Below are 24,210 nucleotides of genomic sequence, written 5' to 3' on the forward strand. Positions count from 1 at the left end.
GGGATTATGTAAGAATAGTTTTGTCTTTAAAATTTATCTTTTCTAAATGTAGTACAAGTATAGTGACATATCACTATCGACTTGAGTTTTGAGTCTATGTATTCCGTGCAAGTATTATATTCCAATAAAATATATATTTTTTTCATCCAGGCAAACGCATGTGATTGAAGAATATTGGATGGACCCAAAGTAACAAATTTGGCAACACAATTTCTAAAGAAAAATATAAAGATCAATGTGCATTGAATGAATTTTTTCTACAACTTCTTAGAAGTTAGGTGGGCAGGGAGACGCTGATGTTCATAGAGAACATTGAATGTATTCACACCATAACAAGTGAAAATTAATAAGGAGAAAGAAAGTGACAAAAAAACTCCTTAACTTAGAAGAAAAAGAAGAAGAAAAAGCTTTCTTTTTTCATCCCTTATTTTAAATGCGAAGACCAAATGATAAATTTTTTTTTTTTGCTTTAGTCGGGGCAAACCGGAACATCCCGATTATCATTTGGTCTTATTTATTTATTTATTTTTATCATACAGATTGATATGGGGCGTTTTGCAACATCCTAGAAACTTCCAAGTCACAATAGTGTTGACATATGCCTATACTTCACACTTCCACAGTAACAAAATCAAAACCACCCCAAAACCAAGCCAAAACACTGATGAAGCCTTCTTTAAACTAAGATCAAACATGCCAGCCATTTTACCTGTTCTTCCGAGTCTTGTATTTTGTCATCCTTCAGTTTTAAAGCCTTCTTCTCATCAGTAGAATTAAAAGAACTCACACTAACATAACGGGTAAGTAAGAAAAAAAAACAGAGGTTGTACTAGTTGGTCAAGTCTCTTAATGACTAAATGTTCTGAGATGTGTGGACAAAGTGTCCGACTAAATAAAAATTATTTTTAAATTATGAACACGGTCATAAAGTATTGGACACATGTCCAGGAGTATTTATAAAGTGTCTATGCTTCTTAGGTCGTAATGAGTTAATAACCACCATGGAGACCTTCAAATATAACACTTCTTCTCTATGATCTCTAAATGTAACAAACCTAGCTCCCAAGGTTTTCATAGTAGTATATCATGGACATTTCCCTATTTTAAAGAAAAAATTACACTTGAAACAGCTTCTAAATACAATTTTATCTGAAACTTGAACTTCTAGTAATCCCTAATTAGGGGCAAAAATGTTGTTTTTCTGTGTGTTGAAGTGGTAAAATCATAACAATGAGCAGGTAATTGATATGTCTCAAAAAGTAGGCCATCACATATCCTAAAAGCTCTAGAATTCCTGACACTAGGCTCACTAGCTACCATTAGTCTTGCCTAAGGCCATCCGCAGCGGGGCTCTTCAAAGCCCATTTTGGGCGAGCGACTGGAATGTGGAGGCTGCAGTGGGCTAGTTATAAGTGGTAAGGCCCATTAGCGATCGCGGGCCGGCTTGCGGTATTCAGCTAGCCGACCCGCGATCGCTGAATTTTTTTTTTTTTTTTCCTAATGCAAAATGGTGCCGCGATCCATGAATTTTTTTTTTTTTTTTTTTTTTTTTTTTTTTTTTTCCTAATGCAAAACAGCGCCATTTTGCAACAGGCAGTTTTGTTTTTTGTTTCAACAGTTCTGTACAGTAGCCAAACAATTGGCAGAATTTTTTTTTTTTAAAAAAACCTAAAAATAGGTTATTTAGAGCTCTTTTTTTGGGAAAAAAATGAAATAAAATTCACTAAATAAAAAATATATTGTTTAGGCATTGTTTGTCGAAAAAAAAAAAATTTTGGGCCAAAAATAAATTAAAAAACCTTTTTTTTTTTTTTTTTTGTTTTTTTCCCTTAAAATTTGTTTTTTTAATTTTTTTTTTGCTTTAAATTTTAAATGTGTAGGCCAAATAGTGTATTTGGCCGTTAAGACACTATTTCTACAGTACCAAACAGTGCCTTAACGGCTATAACTTTAAAAATTCAAATTTAACCTTTTTTTTTTCCCTTAAAATTTGGTTTTTTTGTTTTAATTTTTTTGCTTTAAATTTTAAATTTATAGGCCAAATAGTGTATTTGGCCGTTAAGGCACTGTTTCTACAGTACCAAACAGTGCCTTAACGGATATAATTTTAAAAAAAAGTTTAAAAATTCAAAAATTTTAACTTTATTCAAAAAAAAAAAAATTAAAATTTTAAAAATCTCTATAAATACCCCAACTCCTACTGTCACTCATCACATCTCTATTATCTACCATTCAACTTATTTCTTTTTCTATTTTCTCAATTTTAGCTATTATTTTCAAAGTAATTTCGATTTTACGGATCCTCGACATCCATTTTATTACAACACCCAATTCAACCCATCAAACGATGAGTTTTTGCCATTTCCCGAAGAGACTATCAATTTTTATGGAGGAGATTCTCAATTTCCTTCTCATCAACCATCCTAACCTTCTTATCAACCATCCCAAACTTCTCATCAATATTGTGGTACTAGTGTTCCATAATCAAGTAACTCAAAACCCCCGTCAAAACAACCGGCTATCTAACATAATAATTGGACCAAGGCTGAAGATGAAGCTTTATGTTGGGCGTGGTTGTCCATTACCTCTGATGCGATTACGGGGACAGACCAAAGTAAGAAGAAGTTATGGGATCGAATTCTGGAACAATATAAACAACATATTGGTGTTCCAACTGAGCGAAATAATGGAGGTTTAATGAATCGTTAGTCGGTGATCTAACAAAAAATCAGCAAATTTTCTGGCTGTATGACTACCATAGAAATGAATCGTCCCAGCGGCTTCAGCAGTGATGATATGGTGAGTTATTTATTGTTTAAATATAACTCGTAAATATTTTAAATAGTCGACTTTTAATTTTTTGTTATTTTTTTCGTATAGATGATAGTAGCTGAAGACGTGTTTCGTAGCCAAACAGGTGGTGAATTTAAGTTAGAAAGTTGCTGCGAGATCTTGAAGCATAACAATAAATGGAATTCACATTGTGCTGAATAATTAGGAAGAGGAAAAAAGAAAAAAGAGCTGAAGAAGAGAATTGGATTTGACTTTGACATTAATGAGTCTGTTTGGCACTCATTACCATCTACTCTGTCAAGTCATGCAGCCATGACATATGGAGCTTCAACTGAAGAATCACCACACATTGGGGAAAATGATTCACCCGGTGTGGAAGAATATCAACTACAAAGACTAGCAGGAAGAAAAGCGGCGAAACAGCGTCGAGCAAAAATTAATTCAGCGAATGAATTACAAACTTCATTCGTTTCAAAATTTAATAATATCACTACCGGTTTAGAGAGTTGTCAAGAGAAAATGCAGGATGGCACGAGATGTAAGAAAAATGGAGAAATAGAAGACAAGGCAGCTAGAGATTAAAGAGAAACAGAGACTTGAAGAGAAGGAGCTCATGTTAACAGATCCAAATTCGGTACCAACAGAAAGGGGAAAACTAGGATAATTGCACGACAAAATAAGATATTGGCATATTTGAATTCATGGTCCGCCCTAAAGTTCCCATAGGATTTTGTAATCATTGGTTTATTTATTTTCTTATTCCAATTTAGGATATTATATTGTTTAAGTTATTTTTAATTCTTTTATTTTGTTTAATTTGTTTTATTTTTTTAATCCATAATGGATAATGTATTGTTTCAAGTTCTAATATCAATCGTAGTTTTTTTAATAATTTATAAAAATATTGTTTGATTGAAAAATATTGCCGTTGAGAAAATATAGCCGTTAAAAATATAACCATTACAAATATAGCCGTTAAAAAAATAGCCGTTTAAGAAAAGTTAAAAAAAAAAAAAATTTAATTTAAATTTATTATTATTATTTTTTTTGTAGAGCAAAAATTCAGAGAGCCTGATCAGCTTTTTCAAGAGCCACATCAGCAATTCCAAGAGTCACATCAGCAATTTTCGCTTTTCAGAAACATGCATTCCATCAGGCTCTTTGAATTTTCGCTTTAAAAAAAAAAAATAATAAAAAATTATTATTATTATTTTTAAACTTTTCTTAAATGGCTATATTCGTAACGGGTATATTTTTAACGGCTATATTTGCAACGGTGATATTTTCTCAACGGTAATATGTTTCAATCAAACAATATTTTTGCAAATTATTAAAAAAAAACTACAATTTATATTAGAACTTGAAACAATACATTATCCATTATGGATTAAAAAAAACAAATTAAACAAAACAATTAAAAATAACTTAAACAATACAAAATCCTAAATTAGAATAAGAAAATAAATAGACTAAGGATTACAAAATCCTATAGGAACTTTGGGGCGGACCGTGAATTCAAAGATGGTAATATCTCATTTTGTCGTGCAATAATCCAAGCTTTCCCCGCTTTTGTTGGTGCCGAATTTGGATCTGTTAACATGAGCTCCTTCTCTTCAAGTCTCTGTTTCTCTATAATCTCTAGCTGCCTTGTCTTCTCTTTCTCCATTTTTCTTACCTCTCGTGCCACTTGGGCATCCTGCATTTTTTCCTGACGACTCTCAAAACGGGTGGTGATATTATTAAATTTCGAAACGAATGAAGTTTGCAATTCATTCGCTGAATAAATTTTTGCTCGACGTTGTTTCACCGTTTTTCTTCCTGCTGGTCTTTGTAGTTGATATTCTTCCACACTGGGTGAATCATTTTCCCCTATGTGTGGTGATTCTTCAGTTGAAGCTCCATCTGTTGTGGCTGCATGACTTGACGGAGTAGATGGTAATGAGTGCCCAACAGACTCATTAATGTCAAAGTCAAATCCACTCCTCTTCTTCGGCTATTTTTTCTTTTTTCCTTTTCCTACTTGTTCGGCACAATGTGAATTCCATTTATTGTTATGCTTCAAGATTTCTCAGCAACTTTCTAACTTAAATTCCCCACCTGTTTGGCTACGAAACAGGTCTTTAGCTGCTATCATCTATACGAAAAAAATAACAAAAAATTAAAAGCCGACTATTTAAAATATTTACGAGTTGTATTTAAATAATAAATAACTCACCATATCATCACTGTTAAAGCCGCTGGGACGATTCATTTCTATGGTAGTCATGCAGTTGAAAAGTTTGCTGATTTTTCGTTGGATCACCGACCAATGATTCATCAAACCTCCATCATTTCGCTCAGTTGGAACACTAGTATGTTGTTTATATTGTTCCAGAATTTGCTCCCATAACTTCTTCTTACTTTGGTCTGCCCCCGTAATCGCATCAGAGGTAATGGATAGCCACGCCCAACATAAAGCCTTATCTTCAGCCTTGGTCCAATTATTATGTCGGATAGCCGGTTGTTTTGATAGGGGTTTTGAGTTACTTGATTGTGGAACACTAGTACCACAACATTGATGAGAAGTTTGGGATGGTTGATAAGAAGGTTGGGATAGTTGATGAGAAGGAAATTGAGAATCTTTTCCATAAAAATTGATATTGTCTTCGTGAAATGGCAAAAATTCATTGTTTGATGAGTTGAATTGGGTGTTGTAATAAAATGGATGTCGAGAATCTATGGAATCGAAATGACTTTGAAAATAACAGCTAAGATTGAGAAAATAGAAGAATAAATAAATTGAATGGTAGATAATAGAGATGTGTTTGATGTGATGAATGATGGTAGGAGTTAGGGTATTTATAGAGTTTTTAAATTTTTTAATTATTATTATTTTTTTTTGAATAAAGTTAAAAAAATTTGAATTTTAAAATTATAGCCGTTAAGGTATTGTTTGTGTTAGCCAAACTGTGCGTTAACGACCAAATACACTATTTGGCATACACATTTAAAATTTAAAGTAAAATTTTTTTTTTAAAAAACTAAATTTTAAGGGAGAAAACAAAAAAAAAAGTTTTTAAATTTATTTTTGGCCTAATTTTTTTTTTTTTTTGGACAAACAATGCCTAAACAATATATTTTTTATTTAATGAATTTTATTTATTTATTTATTTTTTTCCAAAAAAAAACAGCTCTAAATAACCTATTTTTAGGTTTTAATTCAAAATTTCTTTCTGCCAAACAGTGCCTTGCATAACCGTTGCACATAAAAACAAAACACGCCTAATGCAAAACGTTGCATTAGGAAAAAACAAAAAAAAAAAATTACAGTGATCGCGGGCCGACTTGCAGATTACCGCGAGCCGGCCCGCGATCCCTAATGGGTCCCATTAGCTTTAGCTAGGCCGCTGGAGATCCAATAGTGCATTGGTTCGCTGGAAACAGGCTTTAGCTAGCCCGCTGGGGATGGCCTAAGCATCAAGGATGAGAAATAATTGAGGAAGAAGGAGAACAATGCAGATTCCAAAAGGCAATTGAGCCCTGAACAGACATGAGTAATTCATAAACAAAAAATATCTTATTACACCAAAATTTAATAAAGGTTTCAAGTTTCAATGAAATTTATTATTGTCCAGAAACCATCAATAAATAAAATAGATAAAATTCACTGAAAATATGAATGTAAAAAGATAAAAGTATTTGACTCTTAGAAATTCCATTATTAAATAAATATTCAAGAAATCAGAATCAATCAAGCATTCAAGCCTAAACTAAATTTTGTTTGTTGGTTTCTCCAGTAGCAGTTTATGGATGCATACCCCAACATGTTAGGTTGACAATACTCTGTACCAATTCTGAATTCCTTTTTTCCCTGATTCCATTAAAAACTATAAACTTTTAATTTAGATTTCAAAAAACAAATTAATCTTGACAAAACATTTTTTTACTGTATAATCCCCAATATATATATTGTCTCTTCGGAAAATTAACAAATTTGAATTTCTATATGAATACAAATTTCTGTAATCCTCAATTTGTTTGTGAGAAAACAGAGGAAAATAAATTCAAATAATTTTTTGCACAAAACATTGTTCATCATGTCTAATTATAGTGTTCATATATCATCATTGAGTTCATAGGATCAAAATTATCCATCATATGTGCACTACATTATGTTAAAGCTCTAAAAAAAGAAAGGAAAGTATAAACAAGAACAACAACACTTAGTAATCAAGAAGAGGTGGAGTTTTTGGAATCAGGCAATGTGCTGGTGGTAGAATCCCAGTCTGCCCTTGAACTGTCTGGAACAACTCGCTGTTGCCATTGGCCCCGGACCAAATGTTAATCTTGAGCTGCAGTCCACGCACGCCTTCAGCATTAATCTTGGCAATATCTTGGAACATACCCGCATTGATCATCATGTAATCTCTGATTGCTTTGTAGTTTCCATTGTGTTCTTTGAGAAGGGTACTCAAGTAAACACCTTGACCTTTTGCTATTGCAGTGATTCCTTCAGCTTCCTTCTGCTTTACATAGAGTTCACCGTCTGCAGCCTTCTGCTTTGCATAGAACATGGCATCTGCATTTGCTTTCTGTGCTTCAGCTTGCTTCTGCTGCTTGAAGAAAACTGCTTCTGCCTCTTTCTGTTTCTTGTACAACTCTGAATTTGCTCCTTGCACCTATATTGAGTAACACAAAATTAACAACAATTAAGGTCTCTCTATGTATATGTATCTATTGATAAGGGTTGCATATATAATATACCTGAATGTCATAGTCCACAGTGGCCTAACTCAGCAATTCAGCCTTGAGTCTCTCGGTCTGAGTCAATGCATTCTTCTGCTCGAACTCTTTCTGCAACTCAGCCTCCCTTAAAGCCACTGCCTTGGCCTCCTCCACCTCTGCCAAGTGCGCATTCCTACCCTAATCTGCCTTCATCGCCGCCAATTTGGCGTTGGCCTCCGCCACATCAGCCTTCTTTTGGTTCCGAAATATCTGCACATCACTCTTCACCCTGACTTCCTCCTTCTTACCCTCTCCTTCCCTCTGGGTGGATATAATCTTCGTCTCAGAGTTAATCTTAGCCACATTCTGTGCTGTCAGCCCTTGTCGTTCCTTCACACCAATCTCACCCTTCTTCTTCGCCTCCTCTGCATCAATCTATAGACAATTCCAACAATGATATTGATATTAAAAACATAATGTGAATAATGTCCTGTTTGATGCAAAGCTAGATATTCACTGAAAAGATAAAACTAAAACACATATTTATCATCTTATTTTGTAATATATAATCATCAATAAGTTTAGAAACTCCAATAAAACCATAATTAAATCAAAGAACATATATTATCATTATACTACATCAACATAAATTAAGAAACCCTAACAAAAACAGAATATATATATACTGGCCTTGGCTTGATTGGCTGCCTCCATCTGGGTTTTTTGGCCTAGGTAGGAAAAGTACTCTTGGCCTGGGACGTCCACAAGTTGTTTGACATTGGCGTTATAGATGCGAAGGTCAAACTGTTCGAGTTCAGGCTGAACTTTATCGAAAATCTGTTGCTTGAATGATTTGTTGCCGCGGAAGGTCTCTTCCATGGTCATGGAGGCGGCGAGGACACGAGTCTCGCCCTCAATCACACCCAGGACGAGCTCTGTGACATGGTTGGAGTGCTTGCCATGGGGTGACATGAGCCTGGCATACTTGAGCATGCTCTCATCATCCTCCACTTTGGGGCCGATGGTGAAGACCGCCGGGAGGACGAACGGAAGCTTCTCGACGCTCATGGCTTGCAATTCGAACGTGTAGTTTACCCGAGTTAGGTCGACCTTAATGCACTTCTGGCCAGGTGTAACGGGTGGGCGCTTGCCCATTTACCTAAAAGTTCGAACTATTGAGTAGTGCTGCATACCCACCCATTTATACACACTTTAACCCTCATTCAAATCCAATGTGGGACAAGTTTCACTTGTAACATTCTCCCCCACCCGAACCCACGCAATGCCCTCATTGCGGTCGGACCACCCTGCCTACCCGGAGGCAGACCCGGACGCCTTCCGGGCCGGGCGCTTGGTGTGACACCGAATTAAGGACTGGGTCAGGCTCTGATACCAACTGTAACGGGTGGGCGCTTGCCCATTTACCCAAAAGCTTAAACTATTGAGTAGTGCTGCATACCCACCCATTTATACACATTTCAACCCCCATCCAAATCCGATGTGGGACAAGTTTCACTTGTAACACCAGGCCATATCCACTTCTTCTTAGCAAGCCTGATGTCTGGATCTGTGATGAAAGATCCAGTGATGGCAAGGAGCTCAGACGGAGCAGCTGTGCGGTACATGATGTGGATCTAGATCTAGATCAAGAGAAATAAACTAAAACTGTGTGTGTATGTGTGTATATGTGCATGGGATAGAGAGAAACTGTGTGCTCTTGTGCGTGAGGTGAGAGGGAGAAACGTAGTGTTTGGAGAGCAATCACGACTAATATTTTTAAAACGTGTTTGGATAAGTCCATTCTTGTATGCAGTTTTAGTGTTTGCAGAAAGGCCAATGAGATTGATTGGCTTTGTTTCCCTGTTTTTTTTTTTTTTTTTTTTTTTTTTTTTTTTTTGGGTGTACATGGAAGGCCCGAAATCATCATCTTTGTGGGATTTTTTGGAAGTACCTACTATTGTAGCAAATCAACGGCATCCTCAATAGTTAGTTTTCGATTCTAATTCTAAGTCCACTAAAACCAAAAAGCACCTGTCAACTGATCCGATTCAAATCAGATCGATCAAATTTATATCCGATTTGTTAGGTAAACGAATTATTGAATTCGGATCATTAATAAATTCTTGAACTGAATGTCCCGATCCATATTCTTTTTAGCTCGAACTCGGATCAAATCGGATTCAAATTTGGATTAAAATCATATTTACTAACATGTAAAGTTAGATGAAGCGAAAATTGCTAACATACAAAATGCTACATAATATAACTGTGTAACTAAATGAATATAATGATAAATAATATATATATATATATATGTAAAATTATTGATAAATAATTATATATAATTATATATATATATAATTTTAATTGGATCGGATCGAATTATTAACGGATCGGATCAGCATAATCCATATTCGATTTGTTAAGTTAACGGATTATCAGATTCGGATCGTAATCGAATTATCGGATTTTTTGTAAAATCCATATTCGACTAATCGGATTGGATTCGGATCAAATTCGGATCAGAATTCGCTCAATTGACAAGTCTAAAAACACCCATACCAACATGTGAAGGAAATAAGGAAAGAGCTGAAGTAGTAGTGAAGATCATTATCACAGTATAATATAGAAAATAGAAAAAAGAAATAAGAATTGTAGTTCAGAACTGAATCCAATTGTCTTTCACGATTTAATTCACGTGATTCAGTTTGATTCATGCAGTTTGGTTTGATTTTATCTCTGAACGATTTCGGTTCCAGTTCTAACTTTTTAGGGCAAATTATAATAACCCCTCCTGAAGTTTGGCTTAATTACAAATAAACCTGATGTTTGCTATTTTGTTGCAAACACCCCTTCAGATTTGATTCTCTTTTGCAAAGACCTTCCCTACCTACAAAAATTGGTACTTTTGTCATAAAATTTGGTTGAAGTGACCAAAATGCCCTTTAACAAAGTAAAAAAGACACTATTATCCTTAATGTGTCATCAAATTACAAAAAAAAAAAACTTTGTTGTAAGGTACAAAATTGCCCTTCTCTCTCTCTCTCTCACTCTCTCATTTTTTCTCTCTCCTCTCACCTATCTGAGAACTTCGGTTATTAGTGTATACTCATATATATATAAATTGCTGTGATATATATAGTCAGTCTTGAGCTTCAGTTTTGGAAGCGATAGACATCGAATTGAAGCAGGGTTTGCTAAGATGGCTAATGGGATGACAGAAGTGGTGGATTCGGGTTGTCTGAACGAGAAGATTGGTTTTCAGATATTTTTCTTTGAAAATTGTTTGTGGCATATATATATATATCTATATATGAAACTCACCGTAATAATTGTTAGATCTAGGGCACGTTGAATGGCGGTTGGATCGCTGCCAGATTCGATGGCGAGGTGAGTGAGCTCCATCACCAGTGCCTGCGGCCACCAAATTCAACAATCCTACTTCTCCCTCTAACCTTCTCTCTCTCTATCCACCCTATTCGACGGTTGCCGGTGTGGCGGTGATGGGAGTGGTGGCCGGTGAAGGTGGCGAAAGGAGATGGCGTGGGTTGGCGGAGAGAAGATGAGAAAAAAAGAAGTCAGCCATGGCCTTTGCCGCTTTGAGTTATATACATGTATATGTATATATAAATATATATGTGCTTTTAGATGTGGCTGTGATGGGGAATTGTAGCCGGTGATGGTGGGGAAGGAGGTGGGGTATGGGTCTGGCATTACTGCATTAGGGTGGAGGAGAGGAGGAACAGAGAAGAGAGGAAAGAAAAAAATAAAATAAAATAAAATAAAAATGGGCAAAAATGTAATTTAACATAGTTAGATATTTTAGGATTTTTTTAACAATATAATAATGAGGGTAGATAAGTAAATTCACATCAAAATCTGACTAAGGGGGGTCTTTGCAACAAAATGACAAACCTCAAATTTACTTGTAATTATACCAAACTTCAGGGGAGGTCATTGTAGTTTGCCCAACTTTTTAAGAACTAGTTCCAATTTAGGTTGATACTACTCTACCAATTCTGAATTGTATATTTTTTTCCATGGTTCCAAGGGCAGATCTAAGAATTAACAATGGAGTGGGTTAAAATTAAACATAAATTTAATAACACAATTTCTTAAGCGAAATTTCTTTTCTATAACATAATCTATATGTATATTTGAATTCAATTCTTAGGGCTAGGAACATAACACTAGTTCATGTATTAGGCCTTGTTTGGCTTGGGCCTGTTTGGATTAAGCCTATATTTTAGACTTGGACTTGTTGAGGTGGGCTAATACTACTAATAATAATTTTTTTTTTTTTTTTTTTTTTTTTTTTTTTTTTTTATTTTTAAGTTGGGCTAAATTTACCTATAGTAATAAATAATAATAAAAAAATTTGGGGGGCGCGGGGGGGGGGGGGGCCAGGGCCTGGAGCCCAGCCCAGCCCTACCTTACATCCGCCAGTGCATGGTTCCATTAAAAACTAAAAACATATAGTTTAGATTTTAAAAAACAATTTAATCATGACAAAAAAAATATTTTTTTTATTGTACATTCCCCAATATAGTCTCTTCCAAATCCAAATTTTTGTAATAATGAAGAGGAAAATAAATTCAAATAAATTGTGGAACAAAGCATTGATGTTATCTAATAATTATAAAAGAAAGTAGAGTTATAGTGTTCATATACTATTATTGAGTTCATAGGATCAAAACCATCGTATGTGCTCTACATAATATTAAAGCATAAGCAAAACAAATCGTACTTGACCGACCGAAAAAAAAAAAAAAAAAACAATTACTAATTAAGAAGAGATGGAGTTTTTGGAATAATGCAATGTGCCTAGCCAAGCTGGTGGTAGCATCCCAGTCTGCTCATATGGAACTCGTTGTGCATAAACCGAACCGGTTGTGTTACCCTTGAACCAATATGATAATTGCAATTATATTTCAACTGGTTTTTATTTTTTATTTTTTATTATTATCAGATTTTGGGAAGACTTTTACTCACGAATTAAACTTATTTTAGATGAGGACGAACCTAAGTATATATTACAAATATGCCTTACTAAATTGTTCCTTTTCAGTTATATGCCCCTAAAATTTTACTAATGTCCCTCCAGAAATTATTAAAAAATATCATTCTTGCCCCCCCTCACTTAATGGTCTGGGTCCTCCCTGTTTAGAGCCAAGTTTGTTTGTGAGATTCTCTGAGTTTTTGTTTTTTTATAATTGAGAGATCAGAGTCCGAATTATTGAAGATACGTTGATAACGTTTCTATTTTTTTTTATATTAAAATCAGATTTGAAGAAAAATAATCTGAAGAAAAAAATTTAAGAAAATGAGGAAGTGATGTCACTTAGAAAGGGTAAAAGTATTCGTGGAGTATTGGAGTCGTTTGGGCTAAAAATCCCATTGTCTCTCAAACTCTACTTTATATTTCTTACACTTTATTTTTGTTTTGGTTCGTTGAATTTACTTTTATAATCCCATTGTCTCTCAAACTAAACTTTACATTACTTACACTTTCTCTACTTTACATTACTTGCACTTGATTTTTGTTTAGGGTTGTTTAATTTTATTTTATTTTAGCAAATTTTATTTAAACAAAAATCAAAGAACAGAGCAAGTTGAACTTATTCACCCCTCTAAGTTGTTTATCCATTTGATATTCCACAACTCACATAAACAACTTTTTACTCTATAATCCCCAATATAGTCTCTTCGAAAATTCTACAAATTTGAATTTCTATTTGAATCCAAATTTCTGTAATCCTCAATTTGCATGTGAGTAGGAAAATAATTCAAATAAATTTTCGCACAAAACATTATTGTTAATATCTAATTATTAAAGAAAGTAGAATTATAGTGTTCATATATCATTATTGAGTTCATAAGATCAAAACTTCACATGAAAAAAACAACTGCTATTACTAATTAAGAAGAGATGGAGTTTTTGGAATCAGGCAATGTGCCTAGCCAAGCTGGTGGTAGCATCCTAGTCTGCTCATGAACTGTCTGGAACATTGGTGGCAACATTTTGTACACCCCGGCAACATCCTTCATCGCGCCACCACTACTGCCCTCACCGCCACCATTGGCCCCGGACCAAATGCTAATCTTGGGCTGTAGTCCGCGCACGCCTTCAGCATTAATCTTGGCAATTTCTTGGAACATACCACCATTGATCATCATGTAATCTCTGAGTGTTCCATAGTTTCCATTGAGTTCTTTGAGAAGGGTACTCAAGTAAGCGCCTTGAGCTTTTGCTATTGCAGTGATTCCTTCCACTTCTTTCTGCTTTGCATAGAGTTCACCGTCTGCAGCCTTCTGCTTTGCATAGAAGACAGCATCTGCATTTGCTTTCTGTGCCTCCGCTTGCTTTTGCTTCTCGTAGAAAACTGCTTCTGCTGCTTTCTGTTTCCTGTACAAGTATGAATTTGCCCCTTGCACCTATATATTAATATTACACACACACACACACATATATTTAGCAACACAAAATTAAGAACAATGAAAAGGGGAAGTGCACGTTAACAACAAATGGCTCTGATACCAAATGGGGAAGCGCACGTTAACTTAAAATAACTAATAATACTTAAATTAAATTATTGAATTCAAATTACAAAGAGGGAAACGCACGTTAACTTAAAATAACTGATAATACTTAAATTAAATTACTGAATTCAAATTACAAATAACAATTGAAATTCAAATTACAATACTGAAATAGAAATAGAAATTAACTTAAAATAAACTTACAAATTACTGGTAGAATTCTGAGGTGTACAACATATTGTTGGTGTATTACACTCACAAAAGATAAATAAAAGAGAACTGAATATTACAATTGGAAACTACAAGAGAAGCCTGTATTCATTCTTGAATGAATCCTGAAAGAGAACTGGTTCTAAGCTTGCTGATCAGATGGATTGGCATCCTTCTTTATAGCTGGATTCTTGCACTGTTGGAGAACTGTTGGAGACATCTTTCCGGCATTTGCAGCTTTAAAAAGATGCTTCTGACTTTGCTGACTGAATTTGACGGTGGATGAATAGTGGACTTACTGTTTTTGTCCTTTTGCGTCGGCGGCGATGGCAATGTAGATGAATAGTGTTTTGTCGGGGGACTGTAGAAATAGTAACTCTACCGACAGTTCCTATAGAAATAGTAACTTTGACATGTACTGTAGCAAATAGTGTTTTTGACTTGGATAGCCTAGATTAAGCGAATGGATCCTGGCTATCTTGGAACAAAGAATTATCATACGAATTCCTCGGGTGACTTGATTCAGCAGCTGAGGATGCAACATCAGCCTCTTCATCATCCTGAGAGAGGTCTTGGATGCGATCTAAAATGGATGCTGCCATTTCCTTGAGTTCTGCAATTTCTGACTTAGGAGGTCTTTTGGATCGGGTTGTTTTTTTAGAAGAGGCCTATTCCGGTTTACTTTGCTTCTGAATTTGTGCTGAAGTGACTGGAGTAACCTGTTTAGGCATATGTTTTGGAAATTCATCTTCAACATAACCCATGATCCTATCAATCTTGAAAGTGTCCCACCATTTGACGTAATGGTGTCGAATGGCTGTATTGTTTTGGATATCATATTGCCATTTGAATATCCAGGGGACCTTGTATTTACAAGAGAATATGAGGAGAATTGGAAACTGGGAATTGTGTTTGCTAACTTTGTAAGTGGTATGAAAATACTTTACTTGGTCTGCAAGGGTGAGGGGCAGGATTTCTGGAATGGCGCCATGTTGTGACCACCATTTGAGGAACCAGGTTGGGATTTGACTTTTGAACTTGTAATCAAAATTGATAAACCAAGAATGAGTAAATGACTCATTTTGGTGTAACAATATTGATGACCGGCTGCCATGTAGTCATAATAACTAAAATGAATTTCATGACCAAGCAAAGGTTGGAGCAAAGAAGGATGAACACCCCATTCTTCCATAGAAATGATCCTCTAGATGTATAGGGAATGATAGATGACTTTGGTTGAATCATTGCGATCTGGAATTGACTTGATGGTTATGGATTCGGTATGATAGAGAATGTCCTTATAGAATCCAAGTGTCTTCTAAGGATGACTTGGGCAAAAATGGAGGTTACCAGGGAAATGTGTGATACCCCCATATTTCAGAATGCGGGTTGGCCAGGCCCACGCCCGAATACCCGAGGATATAAAAATAAATGGGCAATAATCAAACACATAATACAAATATGATAAATATGAATAAATAAAATTGCTGAAAGAAAACTAAAACGATAATCCATTAATGAAAACCTCAAAATAAATTTATATAAATAAGAAAATATTCTGCTACATCCAATCCTCCATTACCAATACAACTCGGGAATCCATACTATGTGGACCCCTAGAAAAATCCCAACTGAACAAGTGACTACTTCATAACACTGAAACCATAAAGAAAACTTCTATGAAAATAATCCGGAAGAGTGAGGTAGACGATCCTTACTCAGCACGAACAATCCCTACTCCTGACGAATACTTGAAAAAATGATGGTGGGTTAGGCCCACAAACAATTTCTATTCTAACTACAGACCAAGCAGAGACCCGATATGCAGATACATCCTAGATAACTCAGCAATAACTAAATAGTCCATATATGTATAAATACACACTAGAGGATGCTTACTAGCCTATAGTTCTGTCTTAGCCAGAATAGAAGGTAACATGCAAATCGCACATCATGCGGGCATGTATACCTAGACCTACCAGGGAACAACAATTATGTCTAGTTATCTATCTTAGGCGATTTACGCACTCTAACCATGATCCTAAGACTCAAGCTCATATCACGGTACCATAATCATATATATAAATTCCATCTAAAACAAAGGTATGTCATTCAACTGTTTATTGACCTGACATATATATGAGTAGGACTTAACTTTTATAGTTAATCCATTTCTTATTTCAGAATAGGTAGGACTTAGTATTTTAAACTAATCAATCCCTAGTATGCCACTGTCCCATACCGGTGCATACAATTCACAAATCAAATAATTGATGCAATAAATGATAAAGTTAATCATCAATTTAAGTAGGACTTAACTTTTATAGTTAATCCATTTCTTATTTCAGAATAGGTAGGACTTGGCGTTTTGAACTAATCCATCCCTAATATGCCACCGTCTCATACTGGTGCATATAATCCACAAACAATTCAATAATTGATAAAACAGAATAAACAGTTCATCAATTAAAATTCAGAATAACAACCATGTAATTGACAAAACAGAATTTAATGGTTCATTAATTAAATCCAACATAGGCATAAATAAAGTCTGATAAGTATACGACCCTATTATGCATCGAATCAAGGTTTTAAAAATCATGTCATAGTTATTTAAATCGCTAAAATAAGAATAAGCAATTTAATCATCCATGTCCACTAACAGCATGCAAACTTCTTTAAACTTTCATACTGTTCAAATCAATAGCATATAGATAAAGATTATGCATCACGAAATCCTAATATGTCATGAAAAATAATTTAGAATCCCATTTACCTTTAGAATCCCATTTACCAACCCAAGACAGTCCTGAAATCTAAAAAAAAAAAAAAAAAAAAAAAAAAATCAAAACCGTGCTTTAAAAAAATTCCAGTAAGTAACTATGCAAGAGAGCTTGCTCTCAAAAATGAGAGAGCAAGCTCCCACACAAGGAAGCTGGCTCCCCAACCTTGGGAGCTGGCTCCCTAATTCCATGGAGCCAGCTCTCTCTCTCATAGAGAGCTGTGGGCAAAAATACTTAGGGAGCCAACTCTAACCCCTTGGGAGCCGGCTCTGTCCCTATTTTTTATCGTCGTCTTCATCTCCGACAATGTTTAAAACCCTCTGTAAGGTTTTGTTTAGGTCCCCAGAGGTCCGTCCATGTCCCAAAACTTTCCCAGAAACTTTTTAAAGCATAGTATGCAACATTAACAACAATTAAACAGAATACGAAACACTTTGATCAACAATTAAATTTCAATTAATCAACACATAAAATATAATTTAACATCTAAATTACATGCATACATAATCAATTTTAATGTCCGTTAAGTTCTTGGAGCCTATCTAGGCATGCACAGAACACAGGTTAAAGGAAAAAGCAAGAAATAAAACTTGCCTCTGATTTCAGTTTTGAAACCTTAAACCGTCTTCTCTAGTAATTCTGGCAACCTTAGTTGCTTTCACCAACCTCTGTTGCTCCTGGTTCAACCCACGAGCAAGCTTCAATCACCCTTCCTTGGTTCAGCCCTTGTCCCTAGCCAAACCCTAAACTTCTTCTCTCAGTTTTTCTCTTAAAACTCTCCCCTGTTCGTGAAACTGAATAGGGTTTTTCTTAACCCTAGGCAGACCTATAATAACATATAAATAGGCAACACTAAACCCTAATTCTATTCACATGAGAAGCCAGAAAAGAAAAAGAAATAAATAAAATAAAATAAATATATATAAGTCGGCTATCTCAACCACGTGATTTCATATATATACATAAAACCCTAAAATTATTAATTAGATTAACCTTATATACATATATATCCATATATATATGTATAACCTTCCACGGGTATTAACTGTACCCATCTAATCTCCTATCTAAGTAGTGCATGCGACCCAGTTATTTGGTCCAGTCCTACTATCCCTCTCCATACGCCTTTTTAAATTAAAATTAAAATAAACAATTAGTCATTTAAAGCAAACAAATAATTTACAATTAAGAAACAATTAAAACACAATTAAATCGCATATTTCAATTAAAAAATTAATCAAATAAACTCATAGCCACATAGTCAATTAAAAATTAAAATGCACAAGAAATAAATAATTAAATTTCATTTATATCCTTTTGAAAATTAAGGGTATTACATTCTCCCTCCCTAACAAAAGGAATTCCATCCTCGGAATTCACGAAACTCTGAATTATGTTTGTTAACATTCATTTCCGTGCCGTTGTGGATTCTGCCTTTGTGTATGGGCTCCACTGAATTCCAAATCCTCAAAAACAATTTATGGGTCCGATATATATATAGGAAACACAAAAATTATCCTACACGTAGGTTGTATTTAACAACTACTCATCCTTACTCAATTTTTATACAGGGTATATCCATATTCCTCCAAGGTCCAGAGTATAGATCTGCAAAAAAAAACTTCTATGCATCCAACCCTAAAATTTTAGTAATGCTAATCTATAGTTTACCGCCTCAATGGATAAACACAATCCGTAAAAATTCAATTTAATACGTAAAAACTGACCTTCCTCCAAAACACACATTACTTCCAATATGGAAGACATCCCAAACAACCGTTTCTTGATAGAAGACTCTAGTGGGCGAGTTCAACTATTTACAATATCCTATTGCCGCCTCCAAACCGCGCGTAATCTGTTACAAAGAAGAGTATATCTTTTCGATGTATCCTTAAATGAAGTTAAGGTCTTATTGAACAACCCTCGTTTCCAGGTAAGAGGTCTACACTATGTACTATACAAAACCTCAAACGTTGTCATACCAACCTCCTTGTGCCAATAATAGGACAGACAAAAATCTGAATAGCGAATAAACCACTTCAATTATCCATGAAAACCTAGGATATATGTTCCAAGCATATCCCCCATGATCAAATAAAATTTCTCAATCAATTCCCCGATCCAGAGATGTGAAACAAAGCTACTGTTCCTCCAATACCTTAAACTACTAAACCTCTTCCAATACCTTAAACTCGATCTGAGTAAGATAACACCGCCTTCAGGTCAACTCCGACATTCTAAGTTGATCTCATCAATTACCTGGATAATAGCAAGTGTTATTATTACACATGCTATACATTCATCTGATTTCGTAATAACTACCCAAAGGTTTAATTACCATATCAGTTGTTAAGAGTATGCACTTCCATATTTACTTCCACCAGATGGAACTTAATGCAAAGTGTGAATCACCATTTTTATTTATCTAAGCCGTCTCGTGCTCCGTGCTATTTATATGAACTGATATCTTACCAGTTTAAAATAGACAAAATGGAATTGATTTAATTTATCAGTCAACCAATATCCTAACCAGAGTCCTGACCCTTGTGTAAAATCAACAATCCCTCAACTAAAAATGTGAAAAATGCTCTGTCATTTCCACTTCAGTATAGGAAATAGCTGCAAGGATCCAGTGATATCTGATGGTCCATCACGATTATCTAATAAATATTAGACTTGGAGATAAAAACTTTTGATTTAAAATATCATCTTGAAATTTACTAATACATAAAACAATGGATATAATTTCTTTTTTAATAGTACTATAGTTACTTTGTGCTTTAGTCCATACACCAGAATGGAAACGAACTAATTGTTCAGGAGCATTTGGACTGACTTTTTATTTGAGGATGCCACCATAACTAATGTCTGAGGCATCAGTTTCAATGATTTTAAAAGAATTGGAAGTTGGAATGCCAAGACATGGCAAAGACTTGACATATTATTTTATGGATTTAACTATGTTAGTATGAACAGAAGTCTATGGGAAGAATTACTCTGAAGACGATCAAATAGAGGTTTACATTATTTTCTGAGGTCTTTGTAAAAATCAGAAATATAGTTAAGAGATCCAAGGAATCTCTACAACTGATTTTTATCCAGAATTTCATCTGGGAATTTATCAGCAAATTAGAGTGACCTATCAATAGGACAAATCTGTCCTTGGTGGATGTGGTAACCGAGAAATCTGACTTTGGTTTGAAATGACTTGATTTTTGAGGCAGAAACCACAAGACCATTCTTCTGGATGGTAGCTAGAAATGATTTCAAATGTTTCCAGTGTTTATCGATTGACTTGGAATAAATAAGAACATCATCAATGTGAACAATTGAAAAATGACTGTAAGGATTGAAAATATCATTCATGATATTTTGGAATTCACTAGGGGCATTTTTTAATCCAAAAGGCATGACTTTCCACTCATAATGACCAAATAGAGTGGTGAAGGCAGTTTTATACCTATCTTTCTTTCCAAGATGGATCTGCCAGAATCTTGACTACATATCGAATTTAGAGAAGATGACTGCTTGGCTTAACCTACTAATGAGGTCTTTCTTGTTAGGAATAGGATACTTAATCCATTTTAAGACCTTATTGAGAGGTTTGTAATTAATAACTAGTCGTGGAACCCCTCTTTCTAATTCAAAGTTCTTCTGAACATAAAAGGCTGAATATGACTAATGTGACTTGCTTTTGCTAATAATCTTTTTATGTAGAAGATCTACAATCTCTTGTTTGCAGAATTCCATAATTTCTGGACTCATTTGAATTGGTCTTGCTTTAGTGGGGATGTGTTTATCTTTAAAGCCTTTTATATAAGGTAGCTTTACTGAATGTTTTTTCCTATGCCAGAAGGCAGTTGGTATGTTAGAACAGACTTTATCTTGAATTTCTTTTTTAAAATTTTGAATTTTTTGTTGGAGAACTAGATCAGTCAATTGTAGGTCTATTCTTTTATAATTGACTTCTTCTTTCAAAAATTGTAACTGTTGAGTTTTGCTATGAAGTAAATAAATAGATTTGGAGATAGAAGAATCAATAACTGATTTTAATTCTTTTCGAGAAGGGGGACTTAAGAACTTGAATTGGACTTCTTGTTCGAATGGGCGAGTGACTAGTCCTTCATTGTCTGTTGTGAATTGATATAGGAGGTAGATAAATGGAGCTCCTAAAATTAACTTCTCTGTCATATTTTTTATTAAGATAAACAATGTCTTGAAGCACACATTATTTTGACAAATATGAGCTCTGGATAGTTTATATTTTATATCCATCTTATTCCCATTTGCGGAACTTAATCGTTCATAAGTTTTCTCATAATACTTGGTTGGTATGAGACCTTTTTGAATATAATTAAGATCTGCACCTGTATCAAGCAAAGTAATAACTTCGAGTTTGAAGTCTTTGTTGATGATAAGGGTAACCTTAACATACCATTTTTGAAATGATATTTTGTTTAAGGTCTGGAGGTGATGAGATAGAATGGATTTGACTGACTGAGTAGATCTTTCTTCATCGGAGGATGAATATTTCTCATTAAAGGAGAAAGTAGGATTTGTTTTGAGGTCAGAGAGATCACTCTGGATAACTTGGTTTTCTGACTTAAGATTCTTAATTTCAGCTTTTATTGTATTAATTTAGGCTTGAAGATCCTGAATGGTGACTTCTTTTGGTTGATTATTGAATCTTTTAAGAGTTTTATATAGACTGAAATTTGGTTTGGTAACTTTTGGAGTTTCAGCTTCTTTGTTTCCTAGTAATATCTTAAGTTTTTGGCGATAAAAGGATTTTAACTCAGGGTCCTCTATTTTACTTATTAGATCAATAAGAAGATGTTCTTGTTCTTCAGTTTTAGTGAGAACATTTAACGACTTAGGATTGCAACAGCTATCCTTGCATCTTATTGTAATGTCCGGAGAGCCAGAAGAATCATCAAAAGACGGGAAAGATGAACTAGCTTCTGGGTTACTTTCAGTATCAGTGTCTCTTAACTGTAGAATTTGGTAAAGGGATTCTTTGCTTTCTTCATAAATTTGTAAATGGTTTATTTTCTTTTTAACATAACAATCTTTTGCAAAATGACTGACTTTTCCACATTTAGAACATATAACTTTGCTTTATCTTTGGGTTCTTTTATTCATATCCTTTTTACTATATTTCCTTTTGGATTTTTATTTTTTGTTGGAATAGTATTCTATTTTCGGAAATACTGTTTTCCTCTTTTTGTAATTTTTTCGATAACCTTTGTGAATTCTGTATGGCTTCTTATGAATCTTAGCTCGTTCTCGAGAGGGAGCTATGGGTGGGAGACCATATTATTCACAGAAGGTTCCCATTTTCGTATTTAACTCTCTTCCTATCATCCTTTAACTGGTTACTAATTTTCATGTCAATACACATTTTTAATCCTTCCTTTTGGATTAAGCTAATGATATTGCCATATGTAAGGTTATCATAATTGATGACTCCTGTAGTTTTACTAGGGTTTCTCTAATCTTATGGGCGAATAAATTGGGTAAACTATTAATGAATTTTTACTTCCAAAATGGTTTATTACTATCATTGCGAAGCATTACTCGAGTCAGGAATACATCTTTGTACTATCGGAAATCACTCATGGTTGGACAAGTAAGATTAGTTAGTTGATTATGTATTCTGGCAGTAATGTTACTAGGAGTTCCTATAAAATGTTCAACTATGGTGTAAACTAATGTGTTGACCCCATCAGGTACTCCTCGTCCTATGGTTTCATAAAAAATAGGAATTCCATTATTATCTTTTTGAACAGCATTTTTGATTTTGTCTCGGGAATCTTCAATGAGATGTTTTTCCTACCAAGATTTTAACATACCTGTGAATCCAGAAGTAAGCAAATCAACAATATCTGGTTGACTAAGGTCATGAGTAGTGATGTAGTTGTTAGCAACCATAGAGATGCGATTTAACTTATTAAGGATTTCTTGTTATGATAAACCATCTATATTCCATTCATATAGTTTATCAGAAGAGACAGAAAATTGATTTTGAATATTTCTTTCCTCATATTACAGATCTAGGGGGGTTGGCCTAGGATACTAATTTTTGGTGAGGCTAGTGGGATTGACTCGTTTGTTAGAAATTTGATTAAGTTTTAAATTGGAGAAAGCGTTTTCAATGGCTTGAATTTCAAAGGCGTAATTGGATTCTGAAGAGGACTGGTCAGAATCAGAATTGGTATGAATTACAGTGACTGATTTTTCATCTTTGACTTTAGATTTTCCTTTTTCAAGGGTTTTGAAAATGGTTCTATTTGGGAAATTGTAGAAGGGTCTGACCGAGATGAAGGAAGACCTTTTCTTTGAATAGGCATGGTGATTAATAGTTTTTCTATCATTGAGGGAGGAGATGGTTTAGGAGTAGCCGTCTGAGTAAGAGTAACTTCAAGTTTATCTAACTGGGTACCAATCATGTGTTGGTACTGATTTGTGAAATTATTTTGTTCAATTACTTTTCTAACATCTGGGTCAGTTGTATTGGTTGCCTTTAGAGGAGAGGCAGTAACTCTGGCTCCCATATGATCAAGAATTACCGATTCTAAGGGATGATGGGAGGAGGAGACTATTGTTTTATCAGATTTGGTCCACTTAATCTTGGTTAAGACATTAATCTTATTATGATAATTTTCAAGATAATCAAAGAAACGAACTTCAAGCTTGTGTTCTATCATGAATTTGGTCTATTTTTGTAGGATTTTGGCCTTTTCTTTGTCACTATATTTTTATTAAAGGTTTTATTTTTTCCTTGTTTTCTTTTGAATCATATTCTTTTTGTAATTTGGGGGCCAGATTGTAGGAGAAAGGTTTACTAATGGTATTTAGCTGTGGGTTAATGTGATTGATTTTGGCGTCAAAGTCTGTAGGGGTAGGGGACCGCAGAGATTCTGATTCCTTATTGTCTTATGTATAAGAAGGATGATTTACTTGTTCTTTTGTTTTTTTGACCTTTGAGTTTGATATCTTTTAACTTATGGTCCAAATTAGAATTTTTTCTATATAGAGGAGGAATTTTAGTTTCTCTTCCTAATAGGCTAGCGTCTGACCTATTAAAAGAAGTGGAAGGTCTAGATCTAGCCAGAAAACGTTGTTTATCAAAGCTTATTCTGACTGTACCATCTAGAAATTCCTGTACTCTATCGAGATT

General features: G+C 34.5%; 1 protein-coding gene and 1 pseudogene across 1 annotated transcript; both read right to left on the bottom strand.

Annotated features, from left to right (window-relative positions):
- Positions 1-6,995: 6,995 nt before the first annotated feature.
- Positions 6,996-9,122, bottom strand: LOC132281591 (flotillin-like protein 3; annotated as a pseudogene).
- A 4,294-nt stretch (positions 9,123-13,416) lies between these two features.
- Positions 13,417-14,849, bottom strand: LOC132281592 (flotillin-like protein 4). Its single transcript, XM_059783287.1, has 2 exons — positions 14,749-14,849; positions 13,417-13,903 (listed from the first exon to the last, which is right to left on the bottom strand). Exons 1-2 carry the CDS (start codon positions 14,847-14,849, stop codon positions 13,417-13,419), a joined length of 588 nt encoding a protein of 195 aa, XP_059639270.1.
- Between the last annotated feature and the right edge of the window lie 9,361 nt (positions 14,850-24,210).

This window comes from Cornus florida, unplaced genomic scaffold (assembly GCF_030987335.1).
Source record: "Cornus florida cultivar Cherokee Brave unplaced genomic scaffold, ASM3098733v1 CherokeeBrave_3.0.0_Hap2_Chr11, whole genome shotgun sequence".
Classification (NCBI taxonomy): Eukaryota; Viridiplantae; Streptophyta; class Magnoliopsida; order Cornales; family Cornaceae; genus Cornus; species Cornus florida.

Coding starts and splice junctions, on each gene's coding strand:
- LOC132281592 (XM_059783287.1), bottom strand. CDS start 14,849: ATGGCAGCATCCATTTTAGATCGCATCCAAGACCTCTCTCAGGATGAT. Junction 13,904..14,748: donor TCAAGTCACCCGAGGAATTC/GTATGATAATTC, acceptor ATACTTGTACAG/GAAACAGAAAGCAGCAGAAG.